This window comes from Phasianus colchicus, chromosome 7 (genome assembly GCF_987193195.1).
Source record: "Phasianus colchicus chromosome 7, bPhaCol1.hap1.1, whole genome shotgun sequence".
Classification (NCBI taxonomy): Eukaryota; Metazoa; Chordata; class Aves; order Galliformes; family Phasianidae; genus Phasianus; species Phasianus colchicus.
The window spans coordinates 9,286,047-9,313,622 of NC_143442.1; the positions used below are offsets into that span (position 1 = coordinate 9,286,047).

Genomic DNA, 27,576 nt, shown 5'->3' on the forward strand with positions numbered 1-27,576 from the left:
CTCCTTTACTTTGGTGTGTCTACAGAAATTTCCTTGTCTTCACCACTACTGACGCAAAAAGCTAACATCAGCAATAGGGTGTTAGATTTGTCACCCAAAACCACTTCTAAAAAGGGATTTAGGAAATGACAACTCACCCAAAAGCCCATGGCTTGTTGCACAGAGACTCTGTCTACATAGACCTCCAACTGCCCTGCGGAAACTGAAAAACTTCAAAAACTGCTGAGGATGTGCAAATCTTTCATGGCCTCCATAGTTATATCTGACTGCTTCCCTTTCCTTGGTCTGCTAAATGGGGAAGAATCTCTGGGGTTTTGGCCGGTGCTGGCACACAGTGACATAAGGCTTTTGTTTGTTTTGCTACAACCTCACATTAGAAATCACGCTCCTGCTTCTGCAATTTGTTCTAGGATTTCCTGGTTGCAGGCGCCGCATCAGGGTTCAGCAGCTCCATCCTTGTGCTGGCTCTCATGGGAAGATGCTGCTAAGTGCCTGTGCTGCAGTTTCTGGTTGTGCAAGAGACACAGAACGTGCTAGCCCCGTGCTTTGAGGGCAGTGCTCACATCTACTGGCACCACTGGCATCTCTGCCTTGTGATTTCTGATGCAGGCTCTTACTGTACTAATTCCTACAGGCTGAGACACTTGGCCTGAAAGCAGATCTTTTCCCACTTGCTTCTGAAGTCATCATCTGTCTGCTTGCACCAGGACTGGTGTGCCAGGGAAGGTCTCAGATGCAGGAACAGAAGGAACCCAGCTGTAACCATTTCTTTTTTTCATCTATGCAATCTTCATTCCTACCACAGCAGCTTTTACCAGAAGCCGCTGTGTTTTTATTAAGAAAGAAGTGGGCAGTGCTGGGTGGCTTCAGAGGTGGAGGTGGTGGCTGAGTGTGGTTGGGAAGGGGGAGGGAAACTTCCCTGTGCCTGCAGCTTTGGCTGCTTGGCTGCCCTGCCATGCACAGCAGGTGGTGAATAGCCCCAAAGGGAAAAGGATGCTCTGTGGAAAAAAAAGGGAACAGAGCTTAACCACATCTGCTGTGTTTTCTTTTCTGTCATGTCAAGTTTTGATATCTTTGTTTTTTGTTGTTGTTGTTTGGTTGGTTTTTTTTGGGCAATTTAAAAAAAAAAAATTGGGGGCTTGAGTGAAAATGCAGAATCTGAGTGCAGATGCACATCACTGCCTGGAAATGCAGAAAGATTTCTTTTGTTGTTAGTGTTACAGGGCTGTGTCTCTTTTCTTTCCCTCTTTGCATCCTCCCCACCCTGGGCAGACGTGAGTACTGTGTGCCCATTACTACTCAGCAACCAGCAGATGTGGTGCAGGCATCTCAAGATCTTCTGCCTGAGTGAGGAAAAAAGAAACCTCTGGTTTGTGGTGTACACTTCCAGTCCTAGCCTATAAACATCAGCTGGTGGGAGCTCTCTGCCCATGAAATGCTTTGGCTTTGATGAGAATTTATACAGACACTGCAGACATTTTGTAATAAGCCAAACTCAACTGGGGGGCCTCCTCTGCTCTCCTCCTTTCTCTGGGTTAAGCTGCTAAGCTGGGCATGTTCCATTTGCTCTCATCACATGGCTTAGCATGGAGAAATTAGGGGTCATCAGGTCAGCTCTGTTTGCTTCCACCATGTGGGGCAGCCTGGAGGGATGTAAGGTCCAGGGCAACACGGCTTGAGGCTGGAGAGATTAAGAGGATTCCTTCTGCTCATCCCTGTGCTGCTGGGCAATTGGGAAGGACTGGAAAGGTATGCAAATTTGTGGTGGCCCTTGCAGGTGAGAGGAAGCATCCCTGTGAGTCTCCTGAAGTCTCACTGTTTCTCCACCCTTCCCCAGCCTTTCTCTTCTGCTTCCTCTCTGTATTTATTTCTTTTTAAACCTGGTTTCTGTTCCGCTCTGTGCAGTGCAGTGCTGAGATGTGTGCTGTGTTCTTTCGAGTGTATGCCTTTCCCATCCTGCTCCATGCCAAAGGCAGAGAGCCGAAGACCTAAAATAGCCTAAGAAACCTTGCACCCAGCTCCTGCCTTCCCCTCCTAGGACCTCTTTTCCCTCTTGCACAAACTAAATGGCACCTCCTCTTCTGACCCTGGACTTCTCCCTTAGGTGCCAGCCCTGGGCTGGATCCTTAAGGATCTCCCCAAGGCTGTGCTCCAGCAGTGCAGGGGAATTCCCTAGGGACCATATGTGCTTGGGGAACACTCATATGTGTCACCCATGTGTGCTGGGCACCTGCTAAAGGGTTTTTCTGTTTCCAACCCCATCTGTTCTGATGCTTGCAGAAGGGCTTGGGCCAGTTTTGTCAGCCCCAAAACAGTCACAGCCTGGGAGAAGCCATTAGAAACTGATGGATTTGGGGCTTTGTCCCTGAAGGATAGGGCTCTGTTTCTCCAAAAGTCCCATTCTATGCACAGGAGGAAAATGCCAGCTTTTCTTACCCCTCCTTTCCCCCTGCCCAGGCCCTCAGTGCTGTTGCAGCCCTCCCCAACCCTGGCAGCAATCCCTTCAAGGATCTGACCGCACAGAGTGCTGCTGTTCCGACCGCTTTTCACTTGAGGTTTCTCCTTGCCCTTGAACAAGCCTTTTGCAACCATTAATGCATGCTAATGAGGCATTAAATGCCATGGCAGAATTAAAAGAGTACGGCAGTGGCGCTTACTACATCTTTGCGGGAGCCAGAGCTCTAGCTGGGGTCTCTCTTAAAGCAGCAGCAAGAAGTGTCATCTGATGGCACAGGCACCTGCCTGACCGCATGTGCAGGTGCAGCTGCTCCACAGACTACAAACTCCAGAAAGTCCCAAAATATGAATGATAGAGACTTGGAAAGCAAGCTATGCTGAGCATGTGCTCCTCAAAAGGAGATGATGGTGTGGCCTAAATGCTTTGCCCTTATGGCTGGTTCCTTTGGTGCCTGGATTTGACCTTTCTGATTACACTAATTAACAGAAAGAAGTGGTTGGAAATGAATGCTGTGTTTTGGGTTGAGAGGCTAACAGTCTAAAGCAAGCAGGTGAGTGAAATTGTGTTTTTTACTGGCATGCACAGACAGCCCCTGAATTTTGCTCAGTTTAGAATACCAAACATGAGACCTAACACTGCTGCACAGCTGTGGAGTCTTTCTCTTTTCCTATATCTTATTCTGAATGAAATTCTGACTTCTTTCAGCTTCTTTGGTAAGGGAGAAATTCATCCCCAAACCGTGGACCTTTGGTGAACTTGCACCAGATTATGTGTTCGCATCCAAATGCAGAACTGGGCAAGGCTCCCGCAGCACTGGATTCTGCAATGAAAGAATGTCTCTTTGCTCTGGGGACCACTCCTTGTAATGAGGTCCAGCTGAAAGGACATTCAGCACATTTGTGCCTCGGTAGGCTGGGAGTTAGCCTGCTTTTCATTTTAAGGATGGGCTTGAACCATAGAATTTGACCCTAGAGTTCAGTCATTTGGGATTCTGCAGCTTTGTTTTGGAGCCAGGCTTTATTTTAAGAATAAATCTAAGGGAGCTGGGTGGTTTTTTACGTGTGCTTTCTGAAATCCATCCCTGCTGACCTGCCATGCTGTGCCTGCAGAGATGGATCAAAGAGTATGGAAGTGGGGGTGATGAATGCCCTGTCCCTGATGACAGTCAGTGTCAGGCTGGATGGGGCTCTGAGAACCTAGCTGAGCTGTAGGTGTCCCTCCTCATTGCTGGGAGGTTGGACCAGATGGCCTTTAAGGGTCCCTTTCAACTCAAAGGATTCTATGATAAGTGGGGGAGAAGCTTCTGGTTGTGGGTCCATGGATCATCACTTGCAGCAAGGAAGCTTTGTAATAGGAATTGTCAGCTATTTTTGCAATGCCTCCAGCCAAGCTCCTAAGAGGTGATGAAGCCATGGATAAGCATGTACTCAGTTTGGTTGAGTTACTTCAACCCGCAGCTGTACTGCAACCATGACACCCATCCCAGTTTCATCCCCTCAGGTCTGGCAGCCCCGCATCACTGCCGGCAGCTGTAACAGAGTCAGCAGTGGGACCTGAAAGCTCCCAACTCCCAGCTGTGCATCCCCCTCCAGAAAGCTACATGGGGCTGAGGAGCTCATGTAAGCAAAAGTCAGGAAATCTGTGGAGCACTGAGATTTCTTAACCAGAAAAAAAAAAGAAAAAAGAAAAAAAAAAAAGGCTTTATTTTAAGAAATGCAGGAAATGATACATCAAAAAGCCAGAATGGGCAGCAGAGACTCATCTTGTGACTACATTTCAGTTGCACTTCTGCAGGGGAGAGGAGGAAGATGAGGGAAGGCTGGCAGGGCTCTGCAGGAAATCCGCTCTGCCCCAGCTCACCAAAGTGAGCCTGCAGTTCCCAGAGCCCTGAGCTCCCTGCCCAGTTCCTGTTTAACTCAGAAGCTCCCAAGTGAGGGAGAAATGGGAAAGATGAGGAGGGTGAGGACTTTTGTCATTGGGATGTTGACAGTAACATGGAGTTGGTGATGCAGTTCGTGTTGCCCAGGGCTGAAGTCACAAGTGAGGCATGGATTTCTTCTTCCAGTTTTGCTTTTATTGGTCTGCATTGCTGATGCTATTTTCAGTGGTGGAACTGTGAGCTCTGCCAGTGCTAGGGTTGAGTAAAACATTATTTAAAGCCTCATCGATTCGTGGCCAAAACCCCTATGCTTTGAGATATAAATATCTTCTCACATTAATGCAGTGGCAGGATGCACAAGTTCATGGTGTCTTGTGTAATTAGCATACATAGAAGAGCTCTTTTTCCCTATTATCTGCCTTTTAGTGCTTGGTTTGTTGTTTCAGTGCTGTGCTGTGGGTAGATGAGCATGGGCGAGTGCTCTTCTGGCACGAGTGGAGGCAGTCGGTGGACACATTGCAGTTTGCACAGAGACTTCAGTGTCTTTTTGCAGCAAGGACACTGGGCTGTAGTGCTCCTGTAGGATAGGGGAACATTTTCTATCCCTGCTTCATTAACTTCCCCGAGTCCTCCCTGCCCGCCAGTGCCAAGCATCTGGCAACGCAGTGGTCATCAGCCTGCGGCTCCTTTGAGTCATGGAAAGAGATTAGTGGCAATCCAGATGATTTATTTGCTTAAACAGGCACTGCTTCTTACCAGAACCCTTTCCCAAACGGAAAGTTTCCAGACTCTCCCAGCCTCTTCTGCTGTCCTTCTCCCTCCCATGCAAACTGTGCAGGACCAGAAGCTCCAATCCTGCACTCGCACAACAGGGCCGGCCCAGCAGTGCCTCATGTCTGGGCTTTGGCCATTCCCTCTGCTGTAGGCAGATATTTTTGGTGCCTTCAACTCTGGGGAATACAAACAACACGTAAGGCAGCAAGAGCAGTGGTCGGGGCTCAGCACTCTGTATAAGGGATGGCACTGGTGGGGCTGTGCATTGCTTGGATATGCTTGTTTATCTTAACCGGATCCTGCCCCAGCTTTCCTCTCTTGTTTTGTGGTGGTATTGTTGGTTGTTTTTTTTCTTTTTAAAGCAGTCATGCAGATAACCAAAAATGACAATAGCAGATGCATAAAGTTTGGGAGGTGTTATCCCTAACAATTAAAGGTTTACTGGTAGGTACATTACAAAGTCAGAGGGAGCTTGTCATTTCCCAGCTAGATGGGGATCTTTTAAATGTCTCACATCCTCTCATTTCAAGGATGGGAACAGAAGAAAACATCTTGTTATGTTTGGAGCACACAATGAATGTATTTTGGCTTTGCAAAACTGCTCTAATAGAGACCATGCAAATCCAAATGGTTAAAGGCTGTGCTGATGTCCTGCACAGTGAGTGCTGCAGGAGCAGAGGGGGCCTGGAGCACACCCTCCTCAGTAGTCCTGAAGCTGTGTTTTCTTCTCAAACATGAATCTGGGAAGCAGGGTTCATCTTGGGAGTGAATTCCTATCTCCGGGGCTATGGGTGTACTTTGAGAAGCAGATCCACTCCTACCATGCCCCCATGAGGCATAAATGTGTCCTACCCAGCCTTCAGGCCATGCCAGGTGGGAGATTCGGAGCACCACAAATGGAGCTCTTGGTGCTTGCAGAAGTGGCTGCTCTTTCAGGCTGGTGCAGGCAGATTATAATGTCTTTGCTGCTAAAGGTCAACATGGAAATTCCCACTCTTGGCTTGTTCCCCAAGACGAGCTTCTTGCACTTTGAGCCAGTGTGGCCAGGCAGAAAATACATCAACATGTTTTTAAATTTCAGACTCACACCCCAAGCTTAGTCACCTTCATATAGAAAGGCTGCTTGATGCTTCATGGTCCCTCTGTTGTTCTCAGGACAATGGGAGAGGCAGAGCTATCAGTGGTTTAGTGCTTGTGAGAAGAGCATGTATATAGTTTATCTTGTCTGAGCTACTTGAGGCTGTTTCCAGTGGGAAAGCTGAGCTGTAATTAGGTTGCTGATGAGCCTTGTGGAGAAATCATGTCTTCAAAAGCATCCTTGCTCCTCAGGACCAACCACAGAGGAATTTGAGCAGTGTTTCCAGTGAGCTGATGGATGCTGTTCTGAAACCAGCTGCTGGGCAGCCAGCCATGACACTTACTGTAATTGAAAGCCTTTAAGCCTGTTGATTTTCCCAGGCTGGCCCTTAATGCCAGCTCTGCAAGGGGATGCTCTGGTAGGGGAGGACCCTCACAGAGACACCGGTGTCACACAGCACTGCTCTGGTCGCTGCTGATACCCTTCTCACTGCTCTGTCCCCTAGGCCATGGAGAATGTCACTGTGGGGAGTGCAAGTGCCACACGGGCTACATTGGGGACAACTGCAACTGTTCCACTGAGACCGCCGGCTGCGTCTCCAGCGATGGGCAGATGTGCAGCGGCCGCGGCAACTGCATCTGTGGGAGGTGCCAGTGCACTGAGCCTGGGGCGTTCGGGGAGACCTGCGAGAAATGTCCCACCTGCCCAGGGGTCTGCAGCACCAAAAGGTACATGGGGCTTCAGGAGGGACTTCTTGATGCAGGGGAGAGGGATTCTTTGGTTCCTGGGAGGTTCCTGCCCACCCACCCAGGTAGAGAAGGTCCCTAGCATCCTGGACAGCTGGGTTCGTACTATCACCTCTCCTCTGACAGTGCTGCAGGCACTGAGTATATGCATAGAGCAACAAGTGTTGCTGTCCATGTTCTCATGGAGGTTCATTTAGTGCTGCTCTGCTCTGTAGGCTGGCAGCCCAGATTTGCTGAGCTGAACATTTCTGGGCTCAAGTAGCTGTGAGATGTAAAGAAGGGGCTGGCTGACACCTTGCAGAGGTGGAGATGTCCTGGATACCAGCACCTGGTCATGCTTCTGCCTTGATCTTAGACAGGAGGGATTTTGCAGTAACTGATATGCAGCTTCTTACATCCAAAGGGCAAACGGTCTCCAGACCTACAGCTGTTTGCTTCTTCACTGAATCCACCTCTGAAACAAATCCATCCTTGTAATGAAAATGGTTGATCCTGAAACCTCTCTTTCCCACCCTCTTTCTGTACTCAGTCTTTCTCTCTGTGTGTCTTTCTGAAGGGACTGCATTGAATGCAAGCTGTTTAACTCAGGAAGACTGGATAACCAAACCTGCCAAAAGCACTGCAAGGATGAGCTCATCACCACTGTGGATGTTCTCAGTAAGTACACAGCTGAATCATAGAATCATAGAATCATGAAGGTTGGAAAAAAACACATAGGTGATCTAGTCCAACTATCACAACTGTCAAATAATCCTTACCATGCATGTTAACCATGTCCCCAGGTGCCACATCTCTATGGTTCTTGAACACCTTCAGGGACACCTCCATCATCTCCCTGAGCAGCCTGTGCCACTGCATCACGCTCTTTTGGAGAAGAAATTTTTCGTAATTTCGAACCCAAACCTCCCTTGGTGCAATGTTAGGCCATTACCTCTCATCCTATCACTGTTACCTGGGAGAAGAGGCCGACTCCCACCATGGCATAGCCTCCTTTCTGAGAGTTGTAGAGAGCCTCCTCTTCTTCAACCTGAACAATCCCATTCCCTCAGCCACTCCCCTTAAGACTGATGCTCCAGGCCCAGCAAGCAATACCCAGTGACCAACTGCTCTCAGCAAGACCAAGGCATATCTGTAAGGAAAGCCTCAGGTTTCTAAATAGTATTTAGAAAGCAAAACGTATGACCCTTTATGTAGGCTGTAATTTGTATTGCTTTGAGTGTTCGTGTTAGCAACTCAATTGCTGTTGTGTTCATATTTCTGGATTAGCTATAGTCTCAATGCTAAGTAAAACATCCTTGAATTTAAATAGCATCTTAAAATCTGGATTCAAGCAGCCGTACATAATTTTTCCTCATTGCCTTTTGGAAGGAAGCATGTTAATTTCATTTAATGAAGTCATTTAGAAAAAAATTGGAAGAAGTAATGAGTTTTATGAATTGGACATATTGATTGTTGTAGACGTGAGATGCTAATTGCTGTAAGGTTAGCCATTAGTACATCCCCCTGGGCATGCATTTGCTATGTGCAGCCGTGACTCTGCCTTTCTGAGCTCACAGCTACATGAAGTCTGCCCAAGCCTGTCCAAAAGATTTGCTTCTCCACCACACCTGAGCAGGTCCTGGTGTGTGTAAGGCCCACTGCAGCCAATGCAAGAGAGCAGGATAAGATCAGGAGACAGGAGAGATTAGATGAGCTGTGAGAGAATGTAAAAGGACAAAATGTCTTCCAAAAAAGGCATTCTCTAATCTCCCTGAGAATTCATTTAGGAAGAAGTATCCCCTGTCCTGCTCATTGTGTCCTCTTCTGAAGGTCACTCCACACCACGTCCCTCAGCAGATACCTTTCCCCCTTCTTTTCAACCTTCACTCTGGCAGTCCCTAGTTGCTCTTTTACAGGATAGAGGAGAGCCAAACAGTGAAAGCTTCAGTCTCAGTCCTGACCTTGACCTTGTTAACAGCCCTTGGAGTTGGGGCAGAGAGGCCAGTGCTTCTGGATCAAGCAGGGATACATGGCCATCCATGTCTGACATTTCTTGCTTCTCTTCCATAGTTCATAGGGTATACAAGTGCTCTATCTTGCTCGTCCTTTCTCTCAATTAACAACCAGCATGGTTTCCTATCCTCTCCTTTCTGAGACTTGCTCTTGCTCTCCCCATCCTCACTGCAGCTTGCTGGGGAGTGAACCTATCCCAGCACACTGTTAAAGGTTACAAGGCCATCTTAAATGCTTCCGACCCACATGAAGCTCCTTTCTGATGCCTGGCTGCCCCATGTTTCTAAGGAGCCAGAACATACAAGGGATTAAATCTTAACTCTTCTGCCTGCCTACTGCACAACTCCAGAGCCAGCCTTTGTGCTGGCTGTGCCCTGGGAGGTGAGACTGGGCTGTGGTTGGCCAACCCCCTGCTGCTTTCAGAGGAAAACAGCCAAATCTCTGTTTTAAGATGTGATGGGGAATTATGCTTATTCTTCTGTTGTTCTGCCACAATCTGATCCTGGGTAGTGCTGAGATTTGAGAGCTTGGAACTTGGAAATCTGGGCTGCAAAATATTCCTAGAAAAAGTGCACAGGGTCTCACAGGCAGACTCAGCCAAATCCTCATCCTCAAGTGTTTCTGTGATGTAGCACGTGTTAGAAAACCCCGCAGAAAGGCTGAATGCTGGTATTCATCACTGGCAGAAAGAAGACACAGGTTTGCACTGTCACAGCAGTGGAGCAATGAGCACTGCTGGGATGTCCCAGGTGCCTTCTGGCTGTGGGCTTGAACCACAGAACCATGGAACCATTTAGTCAGAAGACCCTTAAGAGCAGCAAGACCAACTACCACCTAGCTTTACAAGTCCATGACTAAATCATGTCCCTAAGCACCACATCCACGCTGCTCTTAAGTATCACCAGGGATGGCAACTCTACCACTTCCCTGAGCAGCCTGTTCCAACACTCTGACAGCTAGTAAAGGCCAACAAGAGTTGTTACTATTGAAACTTTAATTGCTCTATCTTTTAGCAGAATATTGGTGCCAGGCTGCGGCTGGAAGCAGTGGGGCCTGAAGGAGCCAAGTTATCTGCTCAATAGCATATAGGGGCATTAGTCAAGAAACTCACAAGTGTTATCTGTATCAATTTAATTGACCTAATTAATCTCCAGCCCTGCCTTTGGTGCCACAGGTGTAGGTAGAGTGGATGTTTATGTCCTGAGGCAGGAGCAGCTGAAGGCTGTCTGCAGCAGTGAGTCCACTGGGCTTCAAGCTGTTGAAATGGAGGGTATTAATCTCCCTGCTGAAGGCAGGTCAAAGGCATTGAAAGGAAAGACAAACAGAAGGGAGAAAGATAGGAAAGACTAAACAGAAGGGAGAAAAGCCTGGGTTAGCAGTGGTCATTAATGCCATCATTTCTCAGTGTGACAGTCAGATACAGGTGCTAGTGACAAGCAGAGGTGCCAGAACCTCAGCCATGTCTTGATGACCAATAGGATAAAGTGGCCCAGATGCCTTTCTTGAAAATGCTATCCCATAAAGGCAAGAGTTGCTCTGCAGGGCTGCCTGGCATGGCTGGAGATGCTGCCCTGCAAGGGGACGTTTCCAGGAACGGGGCATTGCAGGAAGGGCTGAAGGCACCATCTCTGGGAATTAATTTATCTCCTTTCTTGCAGCCACCCCATCTCCACTTTCACACGAAGCAAGATCAAAATGTGCTGATGATTTCCAGGAGCAGTTTTTGTTCCCTATGTTCCTCCATTCCCAGGGTGCTCACCTTGCTAATTCCCTGTTTTGCTCAGGCCATTTCCTTGCTCCATCAGCCACTCTCAGACAGAGTGCCTTGCAGCAGGACCAGGGGCAGCTGCAAAGCAAAGGTACCATGGTGGAGGCTCTTAGGCTTTTCCTAATGTTTGCATTCTCCCTTCCCCCACATGGTGCTGTTTCAGCTCTCCCTGCTGCTGGGGCTGGGCTGTAATGTGCACCATATGTAGGACAGGAAGCCCCTCATATGGGAAGGAATGCACGGTCCCCAGTGTGACACAGCTCCTGAATAGCCGGGGCTGGCTTTGATGCTGGGCCTCTGGGTGGAAACGAGCCTTCCCAAAGCACCTGGCTGAGAATGAAGGTGCTTTGACATATGGGGTGTGCTGTGCAAGTCACCAAGTTGCCTTTATTATTTCAGAAACGGATGACCCCAATGCAATCCTGTGTGCCTACCCAGTGAACAACTGCGTCATGAAGTTCACCTATTCGGAGCTTGCCAATGGGAAATCCAACCTCACCGTCCAAAAGGAGCCAGGTTGGGCCTCCTTCATTTTCCTTACTGACAGCATGAGAGGTGACAAGGCTGCACACAGGTGCAAAAGAACTGAGCTGATTTAACAGGGCTGAAACACAGAGCCAGGTGCTTCCAGTGTGGTTAATGAAAAGCTTCTAAGAGTGTGATGTGCACCTGAGCTGCCAGCATTACTAGCAAGTGGCCCAAGAGCTTTCTGCCAGATCAGATTGCTGAAATTAAACACAGCCTGCTCAGGAAGCAGCAAGTATGACATGCCCTGGTTTAGAGACAGAGCCACTGGGAGGAGAAACATGAGGTGGGAAAACCTGTGCTACTGCTCTGAAGTGAGGCTGCTAGGCATACCCCCACAAGTCCTGTGGACTTCTACTTTTCCACTAACCAGCTCTGTTCCCAGCACTGCAGTGCCTGAGTCCCAGAGCTGATTTTCTTCTCCCCCTCCTTTCCAGCATGCAGCTCAGCCCCCAGTGCTGTGACCATCGTGCTGGCTGTCATTGGCAGCGTGGTGCTGATTGGCACCATCCTGCTGGGACTCTGGAAGCTGCTCGTCACCATTCACGACAGGAGGGAGTTTGACCGATTCCAGAGTGAACGCACCCGGGCGAGATATGAAATGGTGAGCACTGGGGGCTGCTGGGTGGGCCCTTGGCATTGCAGCAAACAACTGCAGTGATGGGAAATAGAGAGATGAATGTGTGTGCTGTGCTCTTGGGAACATCAAGTGGACAGGTCTATGAGGAAGCATTCTGGGGAGGCTTCCTGGCCATAGGGTTGCTCAGCATTTCAGGACATCAGATGGGACGTTGGGTAGGGCCTGTCAAAGCCAAATCCATAGTTATATGTAGAGCAGGAAGGGGAGGATGGAAGAGGCTGTCCAGAGAAGCTGTGCATGTCCCACACCCAGAGGTGCTCTGGGTTGAAAGAGGCTTGGAGCAAATTGGTCTAATGGGAGGTGATCCTATCCATGGAACCAGACGGGCTTTGCGATCCCTTCACAACCAACCATTCTATGACTTTGTGAGATTACACGTAGCTTTGCCATGACAGATTTTGTTCCTTACTTTTATTCTTTGTTCATTTTTCCAAAGGCATCCAATCCTCTCTACCGAAAGCCCATTTCTACACATAATGTAGAGTTCACATTCAACAAGCTCAACAAATCTTATAATGGTACAGTTGACTGATCAGGTCTCTGCATGTGGGACCGCTGTGGACAATTGCTTGACTGTATTTGCTGCTTCTCGACTTGAAGATGGGATCCTCTTCAGGGGAGAAAATACTTTACAACAGGACTGGTCGATGACACGAGCCTGTTATTTGCACAGTAAGGAGAAAAGCAGCATGTGTTTTGTCTGATTTGGGACGTGCCAATGCCATGGCAGGCTCACCAGTTGTGCTTGTGGATTCCGAGCCCTGTGACTCCACAGCCCAGGTTTCTGGATCTATGAAACCTGCCAACGAAGAGAACCAAGTGCCACATTGCAGCTTTAGACATATCCCATCCCACTAGAAAGGGTGAGTAGGCCAAAATCAGGGGAAGTCACGGCATTGCAGGTTGGGAGGGGGGGAATTAGCTTAAAAAGAGGAGGGTGTTGGAAGCATTTGTGTAAGAAATTAGGATACAAGAGTTCTGCAGTCTTTAGAATTTTTTTTTTTTTTATATAAAAACAAAATAAAACTATTGTGCATATATTATGCTGAAAGTGGAATTTGTTGAGCTTAATGAGCCCCACACCAACAGATTGACTGACCTGAGATGCACTCTGCTGCCAGCACAGCATGTGCTGCCCTCTTTCTTTATCAGCAGTGCCTTATCAGCCCAAGCACTGCAGCCAGGAGCCACGGTGACACTGCACAAGGTATGTTGACTTAATGCTGTGGTGTTGACTGAGGGCGGTGACTGCCAGAAGCAGCTCACGTTCGTTCAGTGTTGTTAAACAGCAGGGAGGCTGGGGGAAGACCCAGAGACATGGGAGTTCGGTCAGAGGAAATGTTAAACAGCAAGCACCACTCCTGGGGCTTCACAAGCAGGCATGCAGCCTGCATGGTGGCAGCTGCCAGCACAGCGTGCCAGCCTCACAACAGCCTTTGAGGGCTGCACAGCTGAGGTTTTAAAACAGAATAGAGCTGGAAGGTCCAGATAGGTTGCTGGTTGAATCTAGTGTTATTCCGCCCCCCCCCCCCCCCCCCCCCCCCCCCCCCGAACTGTTCCCCCGCCCTATGTTTTCCTCTGGAGCTGAGGTTTAAGTTACCCTACATGACAGCTGCAGCATTAAACCCCCACAAGCTCTGCCCTGGGACTGCAGCAGAAGGCCAGAGAGAAGCCAGAGCTACTGCTTTGCTTTTTTTTTTTTTCCTTGTCTCTTCACCCTGAACAGACCATGCAATAGTCAGCTGAAGGAAGCTTGCCAGGGAAAAGCAAAAACAAATGGTGCTCGTTGTTTTGACTTGCTTTTCTCACTGGAAAACAGCCATGAACCCATCTTTCCGGATTTTTTTTTATGTATTTGTTTTTGCCTCTATAAACAGGAGCTCCTACTTGTTCCGTACAAACAGCTCTCCTTCGAGAAGCTTATGGGCCCCCTCCTCCTGCCAGTAGCACTGCAGGAACACAACAAACCCCACTAAAAATAGCTCAGAATGGGGATTGGTAAGAGTGCAGCAAGCTGCACACCGTCAGCATGGGATCAGGTATTCTTAAAAAAACAGAACAAAAACCAAAACAGTGCTGTCTTCACGCTTGATTTTTTTAATTCAGAATCCAGCAAATTCTTTGGATGATCTCCAAATCGGACCAAGCAAAGGCTGCATGAGGTAGCACGAATGCTCTGGGGTACAGAATGATGCTGAGGTTGGCACGGGAGCAGGAAGAGAAGAGCTGCCCAAGGCACACCATGGCTGTGCACCACTGTTCTGCATGTGCCTCTCCCTGCAATTTCACAAGAAATAGGAAAGGTCTGAGCACAGCCAATGGCAGCAGCAGCTGCTATGATGGCCAGCTGGCTGCAGCAGCCAGTAATCTCATAGAATCACAGCAGCTCTTCAGGGGAAGCTAGTGCTAACTGTGCATTTCCTACCTGGTGCTTAAGTACAAGGCCAAGCTCTACATCCAAAAAGACTCATCTTACATAGGGCACAGGTTGTCTCTTCTAGATCAGCTTTAGCTTGGTTCATTTGGTTGCCACACACAAAGCACAAAGTGACCGAGGCAAGGAAAGGGCAGCAGGAAGGAAAGCGGTGGGAAAGAAAGGAAGGGCAGCAACATTCTGACCTTGCTTTGCCACCCTGATCAGCCAATGCTGTGAATGCGGCTCTGCTACAGTTGCATCTAAAAAGGAAAGGCACAGCCCATGCCCCCTTTTCCAGTCTTTCTTTTTCAGATTATCTTTAAGCTGTGGCATTTCCCAGAACATCAGCTTGGTGCTTAGAACACAGGCAATAGTAGCAGCTTTAGGAAGAGAAGCTTGGCTCACCATGAAGGAGTTGTTTGGTAGAGCAAGGGTTGGGCCTCTAGATCAACTTTGCTTTGTATGAGTTCTAATATCAGAATCTTTATACAACTAGTTGATTGCTTGTTTCTAGTTTTTATCAGCTCTCTTTCCGGGTTTAGCTTCTCCATAAGATTGCACATTTAAAAAAAAAAAAAACGCATAAGGAAATGATGCTTAGATTAGGAAGGTTTTATTTTACTGTCACATCTGCCTTTACCCTTGGAGAGGTTAGTGCCAGGCTCAGTCATGGGAATGGTGTATTTCAGTCAGCAGCAGTTTATTTGTGTCCCTAAATACACACAGCCTGACCACAGCTAGCATTCCTGAATGAAAGCTAAAGCAGAAGGCAGCAGCAGATCACATGTGTGGAAAATGTCAGCATTTGTCTGGCCAAATTGGAGTGCGGATGCCATTGCAACATCAGGTCCTCGTGTTCCTGCAGCCACAGCTGGAGGCTGCTGTGCAGCCCTGGCCTGGGGGCTCACCTGCTCTCTCATCAGTGTATTTCCCTATACTGCAGGTGTTTCTGGGACTGTGTGTTGGGAAAGGCCAGTCACAGCCTCCACTGCACACTCCATTAGCGGTGGTGCCCCCTGAGCAACAGAAACGTCTCAGTATGGATCTAAAACAATACCTGTCAGCACAGCAGAAATGAACAGGCTTCCTCCTTCTTTCTGCACTGGCCGACTCCTCTCGTCACCCTGCATTTTCACAGCCTGACCATGGATGAGCTTACGAGAAAAAGGTCAGAGCAGGACACAGGTCCGGAGCATCACAAATGAGGAGTAAGTCAATCCAAACCCACAGACAGGATCACTGCTATTAGTGTTCAAGAATCTGCCCAAAGGGCCTGAGAGAAAGCAGGCACCAAACTGGGTTGTAATTTGTTGCAGAGTTAGATCATGGAGCTGTACTCATCACTGTGGCACAGCCCAACCGTGACCTAACAGCTATTAGAAACAAACAGAACGCCCAGCCCTGTCTGTCTGTTCAATTACAAATCTTCCAAAACAGAACATTTCCCCAAGTTGGTGACTCCAAAACTCAGAAATGGAAACAAACTTCCTCTGGGTTATTGCACATTCCTTTGGTCCTTACTGTTTCCTAAAAGCAATGCTTGTGGCGCCTGCTGAAAGCCCACTGAAACAGCTTTCCACATCCATTTAAGGAGAAGTGATTAATTTATTTTTTCTGGAATTAGGTCTTGAATAACCGTTCATGAAATTGTTTATGGAAACAAAAATATGAGCTGTCAACTACTGGCTGATAAAATAACATTGGAACTGTGACATTTGATCAGACCAGAGAATGAACTGCAAGACTTCCAGATTCATATATTATAATGCAAATGAGTTTTGTAAATTGTGACCTAGTTCCCATGTTAGAAGCAGCTGGGACCAACAGCAGGAACTATGCTGTGAATGCAAGCAGGGGGGGGAAGCAAGGAAGTTAATGTTTGTTCTTAATTTGAAATGGATTTTTAATCACGTTCAGGTGCCACAAAGAAGAGGCCCACAGGCATGTTTGCTATATTCACTCTGACACAAGAAAGCGTGTAGGAGGTAGGCAAATGTGGCTTTGTTTTGCTAATTGAAATGTTTGACTGGTGTCAAATGAAGCACCAGAATACAACTTGCTGTGACTGAGCACAGTGGTGAACTGAAGCTTTCCAATGTGATGCTCAGAACCTTTACTCCAAGTATCTTAGATTGTGACTAGCTCTTAGACGATAGCAATCTCTCAGTTCAGTTGCTGTTTCTTTCTCCTGATAAAGTAGCTCTTGGATCTTTTTCAGGGTTTTAGCTGTGTAAATATCAGACACTTACTTGGTGCAATTCAGCACAGTTAGTGGGAAACACCAGACTCACAGAACCCTGCTGGTGCTCCAGGCAGTGTTGAGGCAGCTGCCTACTGAACCCTACTGTGTTAAGTTGTGGCTTCAGGTGAGGGAGTAACTTGTTGAAAAGCAAGTAGATCTTCAGCTTAAGTATATTTAGAGTTGGTATCGTCAGCGGAAACTATTAGCTATGGAAGGGTTGGGCATCGACTCCCCTGAAAAATAGAGTCTCAGCTCCATCTGGTGGACAAAGCAGTTTTCTGCAAAGCAGTTGAAGTGAGGAAGCCCGACTTCTACTACCTCAAGGCCATCGGATTGTTTATGAAAAGCAGTAAACAAATCCCAAAACCTGTGTTCACTTTAAAGGTCTGAAACTTCTTGGAAGTTGATGCAAAATATCAGACTACTGCAGGGCAGCTCCTAAGAGCCAACACACTCACTCACTGAGTTCAGTGGTGAAAGGTGGCCAGGATAGCCTTCATCTTTCCTGGATGGACTTCTCCATGTTAATATGGTACCTAGGAAGAATCTTGAACCAACTGAGGGAAAACAAAACATATGCAGAGTAAATTCTAATATTCTCCCCTAAGTAACCCGTTTATAAGCCCTGTAAGAGGCACTGGGGAAACACTTCCAAGGAACATGAAATGCAAAAGGATAAGGTCATTAACCTCAGCATACCCAGACAGCTAGGAAGCTTTTCAGCCCCACATTTCTGAAGTCTGACTCCCAGCAGAGCACAAGGTCACAAATACAAGAAGCATACCATAGAGCCCTCAAATCCAAGCCTGTTTCTGTTCTTAGACAAGAGGCAAAAAGCCTCCATTTGAACTTCTGCATAACCCTGTTCTCTTCATTTGAAAGGCTGGGAAAAGAGTTGGTTACTATTAAAGCAAAAGAATTCTCACTGGATATAATTGTTCCTATTCTACAGGCTTTTTAAAAAGGAACCCAGTTTTCTCTGTGTTTTACATCAGCATAGGAACAGCAATGGTCTACAGCTGTACCACCATTCATCTGCCTTCTTCACACTTCCCTGTTAGCAATGAAAATTCAAGCCAATTTCCACCATATCTATATTGGGTGTATTTGAGGCAATTTCACCCTTTCTAATCAAAACCTTTCATACATGGTATTTCAGAGTAACACTTCTTCATAATCCCAAGGTGTGGAAAATAATTCCCAGAAGTATTCCATAAATATTTTCAGAAAAAGTCAAGCAAGGGAAAGTACGCCTTTGTTTCTCATTAGATCAGTCACCACTTGCACTCAACAGCACAAAGACTTTTGTCAGAGCAGACTACAGACAGAATCCAGAGCAACGTTTACGGACACAAACAGAGCAGACTTGATTTATTTTTATAGTGCCCTGGTTCTGAAAATAAACAATATTTCACACTGCCACAAAAAAGACAGATACAATTAAAGGAAACAGGTAGCAAAATCAATTCATTAAGTAACATATAATTCATTTTCACTGCATGGGATCTAGACTGATAACTGTCTCCATGGAACTGGCAGACCTGAGCAATCCTGTGAGTGGGACACAAGGTCAGTATCACAGGTGAAGTTAATGAAGAACAATAAAGCATTGTTTCCACAGTCAGAGGGCAGGGAGGAGAAAGTAGCAACAACAGCCAAGCACGTATCTTAGGAGTGTTTTCATTCATCATTTTTCAGTAGAGAAAAACTATTGAAACTAACAATTGGACATAAAATTTTGGTCTCATATATCTAAATGCCAAAAGAAAACCAATTATGGTGTGTACAACTGTGTGGAATTAAAAATAATTTAGCCAGTGACAGATTTTTTCCAAAAGGGCATAATATTCTGCTGGCTGAAGTGTCTGTATATTTAAGTGGAAATCTCACAATGAATGCAGCTCCATTTTAACTACTGCATCAGCTTTGCTTACTTACTAGGAAGGTGACCTACATACAATCTTATGCATGAACACCGAGCCTGCTTATGTAGCTCTCCCAAGCTGCCTTCCTGTACTTCTCTGCTTCCTGAAGGCGGTCTGAAGCTGACAAGATGCCACGTCCCACAATAATAATGTCTGAACCTTTTTCATTAATCACTTCTTTGGGGCTTAGGTACTTCTGCCCAAGTTTATCACCTGAAACAGATAAAACATGTTATTTCAATTCTCACCCTACGAATCCACAGCACTGACTAGAAACTGTGCCTCCAATTAATGAACCTCTACCTTTTACACAGATCAATCACAGAAGCTATAATTTTACTTCAGATTTTGTAAGAATGAAGTATTGCAGAGAAACGTATCTTCCCTAGCTGGATAACTACTGGACAGACTGTTTGGTAACTTGTGACTTCCAATTCATTGATACAGCATTTATATCAGTATCGTTCATGTTACAGTTAGACTTCAGTGTTTACTGAATGTTTTCTACCTACTGAGTAGTCATACATCTAAGCTAATGCCCATCTGTAGACATTTCACGTGCTTAAGGACTGTACTTCATGGTATACACAAACCTCAGTACAAGAAGATCTAACAGAGAAGCTGTGTGGGATGCTGGTTGCCATTCAGAACTCCCAGGAAAGAGATCAGTACATCCAGAAATACACAAGGCAGCCCATATTAAGGAAATGGCAAACACGGGCTCCTTTCTCCAGATGCGAATAATCCAGTCCCCTTCAGAAGTCACTTTTTCCACTGAAGCCCAAATCACTCACTGTATTTACAAACAGACTATAAATATTTCAGGGAAAGTTACCTCCAGCTTGCAGCTGTACACCTGGAGTTAAGTGAAGAAATTCTGGTTTCTTACTAACTCTAGATCCAGATATGAATCCAAAAACAAAATCAGAGTTGTCTTCAGCCATCTGTACCTAAAAAGGAGCAATAAGCTACATCAAGTGATATATCTAAAATTAAGCTTTCTCACCATTCTGTTTCTAATTAAGCTGTGCAGGGCAGGGATATGAAATATCAATACAAAGTCACCCAGCAGTGACTCATTCCTCACTGATATTGCTGAGCTTGCAGATAGGAATGCAAAAGATACATCTGTTACTAAGTAATAAGTGAAAGCTCATTTAGTGTATTAATTACAAATTCATTGCTAATGAAAAAAAACACAGCCAATGGCAAATCTGGTGTGTTCACTAGAACTCACAGCATGAACTCCAACATCACTAGCCTACAGATGTAATCTTCAAGTGCCTCTCTCTCTCCTGAGTTTCCACAAAAAGAAAACTTATCACATAGCTGGAGAGACTTCTGGGAGTGTAGATATTAGTAGCATACAAAACCTGCCATTAGAGCACTTTACAAGCTGTTAACCTTAAACAAAAGTGCCAACTTACCGCAGCTTTTGTGTATTCACCAGTTGCAAGTGACCCCTGGGAACTCATCTCAGCAATCAGAAGGCAGCCGCGCTGTAGGGGAAGGCCCACTTCCTTCAGTCCTTTCACAACTCCAGAGCCTGGAACCACATGTGCATTAACCACATCCGACCAGGATGCTATTTTGAACACACCACCTAAGAACACAGACATAAAGACCAAGGCAAAGTGAAATTAGTCATCAGAAATGCATTAAACAAGAAGCGTGAATTAAACAAAAAAAGCAGTGCAATAAACCGTTCCAATTTTAAAAGGCTTTTTAACAGCCTCAACAGCCCAGTCTTAACAGACAAACCTGATGGCTACACAATCACAAAGATATGGTAAGTTAAAAATTCTGTCACAGGTGCAACAGTATACAAGATCATAAGGAAAATAGTAGCAGAAAAGAGGAAAAAGCATTGAGCAGTTGCAAATGCAGTAATAAAGGAAAGCCACAAGAAGCATGCAAGCATACAATAGCAAGCTGCCTTACAAGCCACACACACCCTTCTCCAGGCAAACAACCATTCAGAAGTACTTACTGAGCACAAGCATAGATTCATAAAAAGATTTAGGCTTTGGAAAGGACCTCTGGAGCTCATGCCCCATCAGCAGAGCTAACTCCAAAACTAGATCAGGTTGCTCATGGCCTTGCCCCTCAAGTTTTCTCCATGGTCAGAGGTCCCAGTCTCTCCTGACAACTTGTCCCAATGCTGCAGTTAAACAGACTGGCAGCAAAATTATGGCACATCAAGGCTGATGATAATCACCTTCATATTGATGTTTCACTGTGTTTCCAATGTCTGCAAATTTCCTGTCTTCAAAAATCAAGAACTCGTGTTGATCTGCGAGTGCTCTCAGCTCCTTTACCACCTCTTGGGTGAAATCATTCAGGATATCTATATGAGTCTTTAGGATACAAATGCTGGGGCCCAGGCTGGCAGCTAACTGCAGCAGTTCTTTGGATCCTGTGACATCTGCAGAAAGGCACAAGTTTGTTTGCTTCTTTTCCATGAGTGTGAGAAGCTTGGCTGCAACAGGATGCACCCCGGGCAGCTCAGCACGAGCCCTGAAGCTCAGCTCTTTACAGACTCTTTTCACTGGAGTTGGACCATTCTGAGCGCCTGGCTCAAACACATTTCCCTGAATGAAATTCTTCACCTTCTCAACCATCTCCACATCCACTTCTCCCTGCTGCTGGAGAATATCTAACATCTCGGACAACGTACACACAGAGCGTAGACGAATTCCATGTTCTTCTAACCTGGCCTTCCCCCCCTGCTCCCTGTCCAGCAGCACTACAGCATCTGTGACTTTTAATCCTTCCTTCCGAAGAACTTCAGCAGTTTCCAGTACGCTGGATCCACTTGTTACCACATCTTCAATGATCAAACACGTTTCTCCTGGATTAATGGTGCCTTCTACCAGCCGCTTGGTACCTTTAAAATAAAACACTCTACTAAATAAAGTACAAAAGACCTCAGAATGTACCCAACGTATCCAGATTTTAACCTGAGATGTTAACGTAAAGACCGTATTTGTTTTGCATACAAGCATATGCTGCAGTAAAAATGGAATTGGGCTTCAGGTTTATAAGAATTTCATACTTGCTGTCAGTTTGCAGAGTAGTTATGTAGTTATTACTGATTCCAGATATCACATCTCAGCCACTGCCTCATAACTCAATTCAGAGCCTGTTACTTTTCCAAGGGGATAAAACACACTTCATACGATCCACTACCAAAACCAACGTCTTACTGACAGCACATCTTTTAACAGTCTTTAATGCAGCTCACTACAGAAATTGAAGTTTATTATCGCTAATTATTACCTTCAAAACATCAAAAATATTTTTCCTGTTACTGAAAACATCTTTAAACTAGCAAAGTTATTGAAACTCTTCAACATATTTTCTGTTTTCCACAGGCATTATTCTATGCTTAATATGCTTGTTGTTAGAACAATCTGGAGGAGTAAAGCCACCAGATGCCTTTATCATAACCAACAATAGGCACAAGTCCATGAAAGGCCTCCCAGAGGGCAGCAACAAAAGAAGCCTGGCCTTCTGAGGAAGCAAGAAGCAGCGGGTGAACATTATGCAGCCACTGCAGTGCTCAAACCACAGCTGCCTCACAAGTGTCAGTACAGCTCTGCAATCTGTGTGACACTGGAAACCTTGTGCCAGGCAGTTAATTGCTGTCACAATCAACTTGTCCTTCACAAGAGTGAACAGTAAAAGTTCTCATGCCTAGCACACTGACTAACAATAGAGTACCATTTAGGTTCTACAAACATCCTGTCTGTCTGAATGATGCTGGGAGAGAGCTTATCACACATGGAAATCCAGTTGCCAGGGTTGGATAATACTGTACTCCCCCCCCTACTAGCACCTTGCCCCCACTTCAACCAATATCAAGTAAAACTGATTGCTATGTATAGATCTTACTGCTTCTCACCTGGCCCACTTTGCCTGCTGATTATAGGATACAAAAGTGTAAGTGGATGAGAGACTACAGAAGAATAAAGATTCCTTTTGGAGCTGATATGCAAAAAGTTGTTTGGAGGTCAAACATGGCACCAGCCTCGGCATTATCAAAAACTGCATTACAAATCTGTTTCTAGAAGAGGGCAGTAACCTACAGAAATGGTGTTAAAGGAAAACAGACACTATGGGAACAAAGATGAAGCCTGAGACCTTTCACCCTTACTACAGCAGAAGCCCAGCTGCAGCTGGTTGGGCTGGGACATTGTAAGAGGTATGTTTAGGGGAAACAGGACTGCTATTTGAGTTGGAATAGTAATCTTAAACTGAAACACAGATGCACGTGACAAGACAAGTAATGACAAATTCATCATTTGACAGTTTTACCATAATCTTTTGCTTCTTTCCTCCGTATCAGCATTGGAATCTGATTTTCAGAGCTGATTATCGTGGCCAATGGTAAAGCTGTGTATGGAACACCACACACACAGTCATACTGGAGAGCAGCGTCTTTTGCTGTTTGGAACAGAAGATCAGCAACCTAATAAATATGAATATTTCAGGAGTCAGAGCAAAGTGAGCACTGTTAAACAGTATCTCAATTCCCAAGCACCTCTGGAGATGGCAGCTGTGCCACTGCATCACCACTCTTTCAAAGAAGAATCGTTTCCTAATATCCAACCTGAACCCCCAGGCACAACTTGAGGCCATCACCTCTCACCCTATGGCTGTTACCATAGCACAGGCCGACTCCCACCTCGCCACAAGCTCCTCACAGGAAGCAGCAGAGAGCCGTGCAGTCTCCCCTGAGCTCCCTCTTCTCCAGCCTGAACGATACCACTCCCTGGACGCGCCCCATAGCCTCGATGCCCGTCTTGCAGCAAGCAGCCCAACCCACCTCCCCGACCCAAGCCCGGCACCGCGACCCCAGAACCCCCCTCAGACCCCTGAGGCCACTCGTCCAGTTTCCACCCCCGCTCCCCCCCCCCCAACAGCACCAGGCGGAGCAGGGGGGGCCGGGAGGCCAGGCCGCGCAGATCCACGTAGACAGGCGAGGCGATGCCGCTCCGCAGCACGAAGTCTCCGAAGCGCACAGCGCCCGCCTCCAGCAGCGCCGCCGCCACGCTTCCCGCGCCGCCCGCCGCCATCTGCCCGCCCGCTGCCCGGCGCCGGGAGATGACGGAAGCGGCGACACCGTGAGGAAGTGCGCAGGCGCAGAGGTGAGCCGCCTATACGCGTCCCCCCGGTTCTTCCAGGCCGCGTTCACGCGTTCCGGGTGCACTTCGTTCCCTCTCCCATCACCAACAACCCGCGTTGGAAAATGAGACTGAGCCGCTGTTCTCTGAACAACCGAGTTTAATCCAAAATAAATAAAGAAAATAAAGCCCAGAAACTGCATCGTTAGCACAGTCCGTTCATAGGGAGGGGGCACAGTCTGAAGCCATGTCCGTAGCGTTGGATCTTGCCTGGTGTAGCAGTGTGCTTCAGGCTGCACTGTGTGCTGACGTCGTTAAGGCTGTGGCTCACTTTGCACCTTGACAACACCGTGCCATCAGCTGGGCCGTCCCCCTTCCTCCTTCAGCTGGCCGTTGGAAAGCTGACGAACACAGAGCTTTGCTCTTAGTGAAGAAGGTTGAGGTGGCCACGGTCTGTGCAGAGCCACGCTCACCTGTCCCACCACCCTGCCACAGCCAACACGCAGCGCTGACACAGCGCAGTGCCAGACCCAGCCCGGCAGCACCTGGCCTGGCCTCGCATCTTTGGGAAGCACCATGTTGGGATGGAACGCTGCCAATGAGCCACAAAACAAACCCAGGCCCTATGCTGGACGTTTGTCTCGGGAGTTTACATAGCCCAGGTCACCTGATGCAGCCCTCTCGTTGCAAGGGCATTAAAATACAGTTATATATAGTCACATTGCACCACGCAGTTCTGCATTCAGCCTTAGTGGCGTTTGTAACAAGGCCCGCTGAGGGCACAGGCTTTGTCTCAGCTTTACCTTAGGTTAAATGTAAAGTTATTTTAAAGGCAAATGTTAATGAAAATAAAGCTGCTTAAAATAAAAAGGCAATGGACTTGGAGAGCTTGGATTGCTTTAAAGAATTGTTAAAGCAGTATTTAAGCCTCCAGTTTCTATCAAATGAGAACAGAAGAGAGAAAAGACATAGAAAGGCTTAAATATTCCCTTAATCAATCCAACCTTTTCCCTCCATAGGCCCACAGTACCTGTTTTCACAGTTTGAAATGTGAATGCAGGACGTTTATCATAAAATGATAAATAGCTCGAGATTTCCTGTGATACGTGAGAATCTGTTTGTACTGGTGCCAAGCAGAAAGAGTGTTGTTTAAAGTGTACCCACGGGCCCCATAAAAGCTGTGGGTTTTATAAACTACACTTCCATAAACATTTTCTGAAAGGCAGCACAATCACAGCATAAAGAGCCAGCTTTGACAAATGGGAAGAAGCACAAACAGTCCTGCAGTGAGGAAGTACCTGAGGCTGGAGCTAATTAAAGACACCCCTTGATGACTGCCTGGAGATGTTTCAGTTGCTAAGAAATCGTACACCTCACACTCCCACTCAAGAGGAGAGTCTGGTCTTTGCCTTTGAGGTGCTACTGAATTGCTTGGAAAACTAGTTGCTGCACTACAGAGGGAAACTGAAATGGGTTCAGAAGTTTTAGCCCTCCATGAACACTCAAGCCTTTCCTCAACTTCCCCCAGGATCAGATCACACACTTAGTCTTCTATGCTCCCAGATCTTAAGGTTTGCAGCACTGAACGTTGTAACTTGCTGTGCCTGACTGCTCTAGCATCCTGGTAGAGCAAGCACAAAGAGAAGGGCCAGGTCTCCAAATGCCATGAAACTGAGCTCAGAGGTGGATCAGAAGGGTTAGCAGAGCCCTGGGAATTCACAGTACTTGCAGAGTGTCTGTCACCTGCTGGCAGAACCAGCTTTTGCTCCTGACGATATGTCACAGGCTCACAGTGCAGTTAGTTGGATGGTGAATTGAATTTGGCTCTTGCCCTGATGAGATATCTCAAGAGAGCCTCTGCTGAGTACACATGGCCAGAATAAGCCCTTTTCCTTAGGAAAAGCTTTGGTAACAACTGACATTTCCTATTGCAGGCACAGCAGCGGCACTCAGCACTGAGACGTACTAATACGCCAAGGGGAAAAATGTCTGATCGTCAGCCTGGAAGGCTGCAGGGTTTTATGGTGCAGCAACCAGGGAGGTGTTTTCCCTTCCTGCTGCTAGAGAGAAGACTTGGCCAGCCCACGGACTGCTGATCTGTCACTGCAGGCTCCCTGCATTGTTCATACTTAAGGCTGGCTCCGTCACTGTAACATCAATGTGATGATGTTACAACTTGGCTTGTAAGAGAGAAATGTTTTAATTGTGGAACTATTTTTTTTTTTTTTAATTTTATTACAAATTAGGCTTTGGACAGAAAAATATCCTCACAAATGCTTTGGTGATGAGGTGCTAACGGCAGCTGAGAGATATTTACAAGACTGGAAATGAAACAAATGACATACTTTAAAACACAGAAAACAATTTTCAAGCTGTAAGCACAAGGATGGACTCACCACTTACCAACTGCACTTTCAAAGGCTCTAGATGGACTTTGGGCCAAGCAATTCTGAAGCTAGAAATGGAACAGGATCCTTTATATATATATATATTTATATATATATATGATACAATATATGTATACTGAAAACCTGTGATAGAAAAAATTGTCTTCATCAATCATCACCTAGTTTACAGATACTGCAAAAATTGGACTCAGCCTTTTCTCAATGCACAGGTTTTGCAAAAGATTTCTGTACAGTGTATATAAAATGCGTTAAAAAAAAAACAAACCACCATCATAGTCCCGTTGTGCTTAGTCAGAAACAGCTGTATGCTCCAATGAATTCATTGCCTCAATCATAGCTCCAAAGGGTACTGCATGTTGACCTGACGCAGTAGAAAGCCCAAGGATTAACATGGGATTTTATTCTGAGCACTACCATGTAATGAGGATGTATCTAAGCCAAGCCACCACAGAAGCTGATCCAGCAGGCCTGATCTTGCAGGTGAAGTCCTCACAGAAATCATGGGAGACCTGGGCATACAGAGAACAAAAAATCCATCTGTTAACCCAGAGCAGGCATGCAGTGACTCCAGTGAGAGCTGCATTCAGCCAAGTCCTGCAATACACACAAAGGTCAGCCTAGACTTACTCCTCCACACACTATCCTACACCTATCTCTCATACACTCAGATATCAGTTCAGCAAGATCAAGAGGATTTCTGGTAAGGCTGCCTCCCAGAGATTAAGGCAACTGCAGTTTTGGTTCTTGTCTCCAGTTGGTGTTTGCTGCTGCATACTGTTGAGATGCTTCCAGGAGGTGCTCATTGAAGAGGGCACCTAAGTACCTGTCACCGTTACCCTGCTTGCTTTGATCCTGAGTAACTGAGGAGGTACTGGGACCTCTGGACAGATTTATACCTTCAAATGCCAACACTGAATACAAAAGTATGTACAGAAGCTCTGCTTTGGGCCTGCTCACTCCCTGCACCATGCCTCAGGACCAGCAGTGTAGTGTCCGGGGAGGTGGGCATTACGTCCCAGGGTTAAGCCTGCTCATCAGGAAACTCTTGACACCAGGGATGGGGTGCACGTCGTACTGGTGTCTGCGGCGCTCAATGAAGGATGCCAAGCGGGAGGTATCCAGTGGGATTTTGGAGTAGCTGCCATTGTGTGGCTGCAGCCATGGGTGCTGTAAACAAGTGGCTGCTGTCGGCCTTCTCCTGAAGTCTTCCTGGAGGATGACGTTGATGAAATCCCTGGCGGCATGGCTCACATCAGAGAAGTACTCAGGTGGGAAGCTGAAATCGACTCTGCACACATTGATACAAGTCTCCTCTTTGCTTTCATCTAGGAAGGGCGAGACACCGCTCAACATGACGTAGGTGAGGACCCCGATGCTCCAGATGTCTGTGCTCAGGGACACAGGGAGGCCCTGGATAACTTCAGGGGCTGCGAACTCTGGGTTTCCAAGGAGATGGTGGACGTGGTAATGGCCTGTGATTTGAACTGCATCTTCCAAATCAATGATCTTGACACGAGGAACTGGGATCCTTAAATCGATGAGCAGATTCTCTGGCTGTTGAAAAGGGAACAATGAAAATGTAATTATGCTTATTATACT

At 46.7% G+C, this 27,576-nt stretch overlaps 3 protein-coding genes across 10 annotated transcripts in view; 1 reads left to right on the forward strand and 2 right to left on the reverse strand.

The window, feature by feature from the left end:
• The window catches only part of ITGB5 (integrin subunit beta 5), a 39,724-nt gene extending 26,839 nt beyond the window's left edge, over positions 1-12,885 (forward strand). The window contains exons 11-15 of the mRNA XM_031590661.2: positions 6,695-6,917; positions 7,492-7,592; positions 11,095-11,211; positions 11,658-11,824; positions 12,297-12,885. Coding sequence (XP_031446521.2) covers positions 6,695-6,917; positions 7,492-7,592; positions 11,095-11,211; positions 11,658-11,824; positions 12,297-12,392 — 704 coding nt within the window. The 3' untranslated portion in view covers positions 12,393-12,885. The remainder of the gene's footprint in view (positions 1-6,694; positions 6,918-7,491; positions 7,593-11,094; positions 11,212-11,657; positions 11,825-12,296) is intronic.
• Positions 12,886-16,284: 3,399 nt separating this feature from the next.
• Positions 16,285-23,569, reverse strand: UMPS (uridine monophosphate synthetase). The gene is made up of 6 exons (XM_031590660.2): positions 23,372-23,569; positions 22,761-22,914; positions 20,662-21,330; positions 19,871-20,046; positions 19,279-19,393; positions 16,285-18,656 (listed from the first exon to the last, which is right to left on the reverse strand). The coding sequence occupies exons 1-6, from the start codon at positions 23,519-23,521 to the stop codon at positions 18,481-18,483; spliced, it is 1,440 nt and encodes a 479-aa protein (XP_031446520.2). The 5' UTR covers positions 23,522-23,569; the 3' UTR covers positions 16,285-18,480.
• Positions 23,570-26,107: 2,538 nt separating this feature from the next.
• KALRN (kalirin RhoGEF kinase) overlaps positions 26,108-27,576 on the reverse strand; it is a 447,706-nt gene continuing 446,237 nt past the window's right edge. For 5 of the 8 annotated variants that reach the window (XM_090143646.1, XM_090143648.1, XM_090143647.1 and 2 more), the window contains one exon: positions 26,109-27,531. In XM_090143646.1, the coding sequence (XP_089999772.1) occupies positions 26,986-27,531 (546 nt within the window). In that variant the 3' untranslated portion in view covers positions 26,109-26,985. Of the gene's footprint in view, positions 27,532-27,576 lie in introns of all 8 variants that reach the window. The other 3 variants (XM_090143650.1, XM_090143649.1, XM_031590658.2) reach the window with 2 other exon arrangements.

Excerpts from the sequence above, each read along its gene's own strand:
- UMPS (XM_031590660.2), bottom strand. The coding sequence starts at position 23,521 with ATGGCGGCGGGCGGCGCGGGAAGCGTGGCGGCGGCGCTGCTGGAGGCG. Across the intron at positions 22,915-23,371 it reads GGCCCCCCCTGCTCCGCCTG|GTTGCTGATCTTCTGTTCCA; the intron begins GTGCTGTTGGGG and ends CATATTTATTAG. Across the intron at positions 19,394-19,870 it reads GTGAATACACAAAAGCTGCG|GTACAGATGGCTGAAGACAA; the intron begins GTAAGTTGGCAC and ends GCTCCTTTTTAG.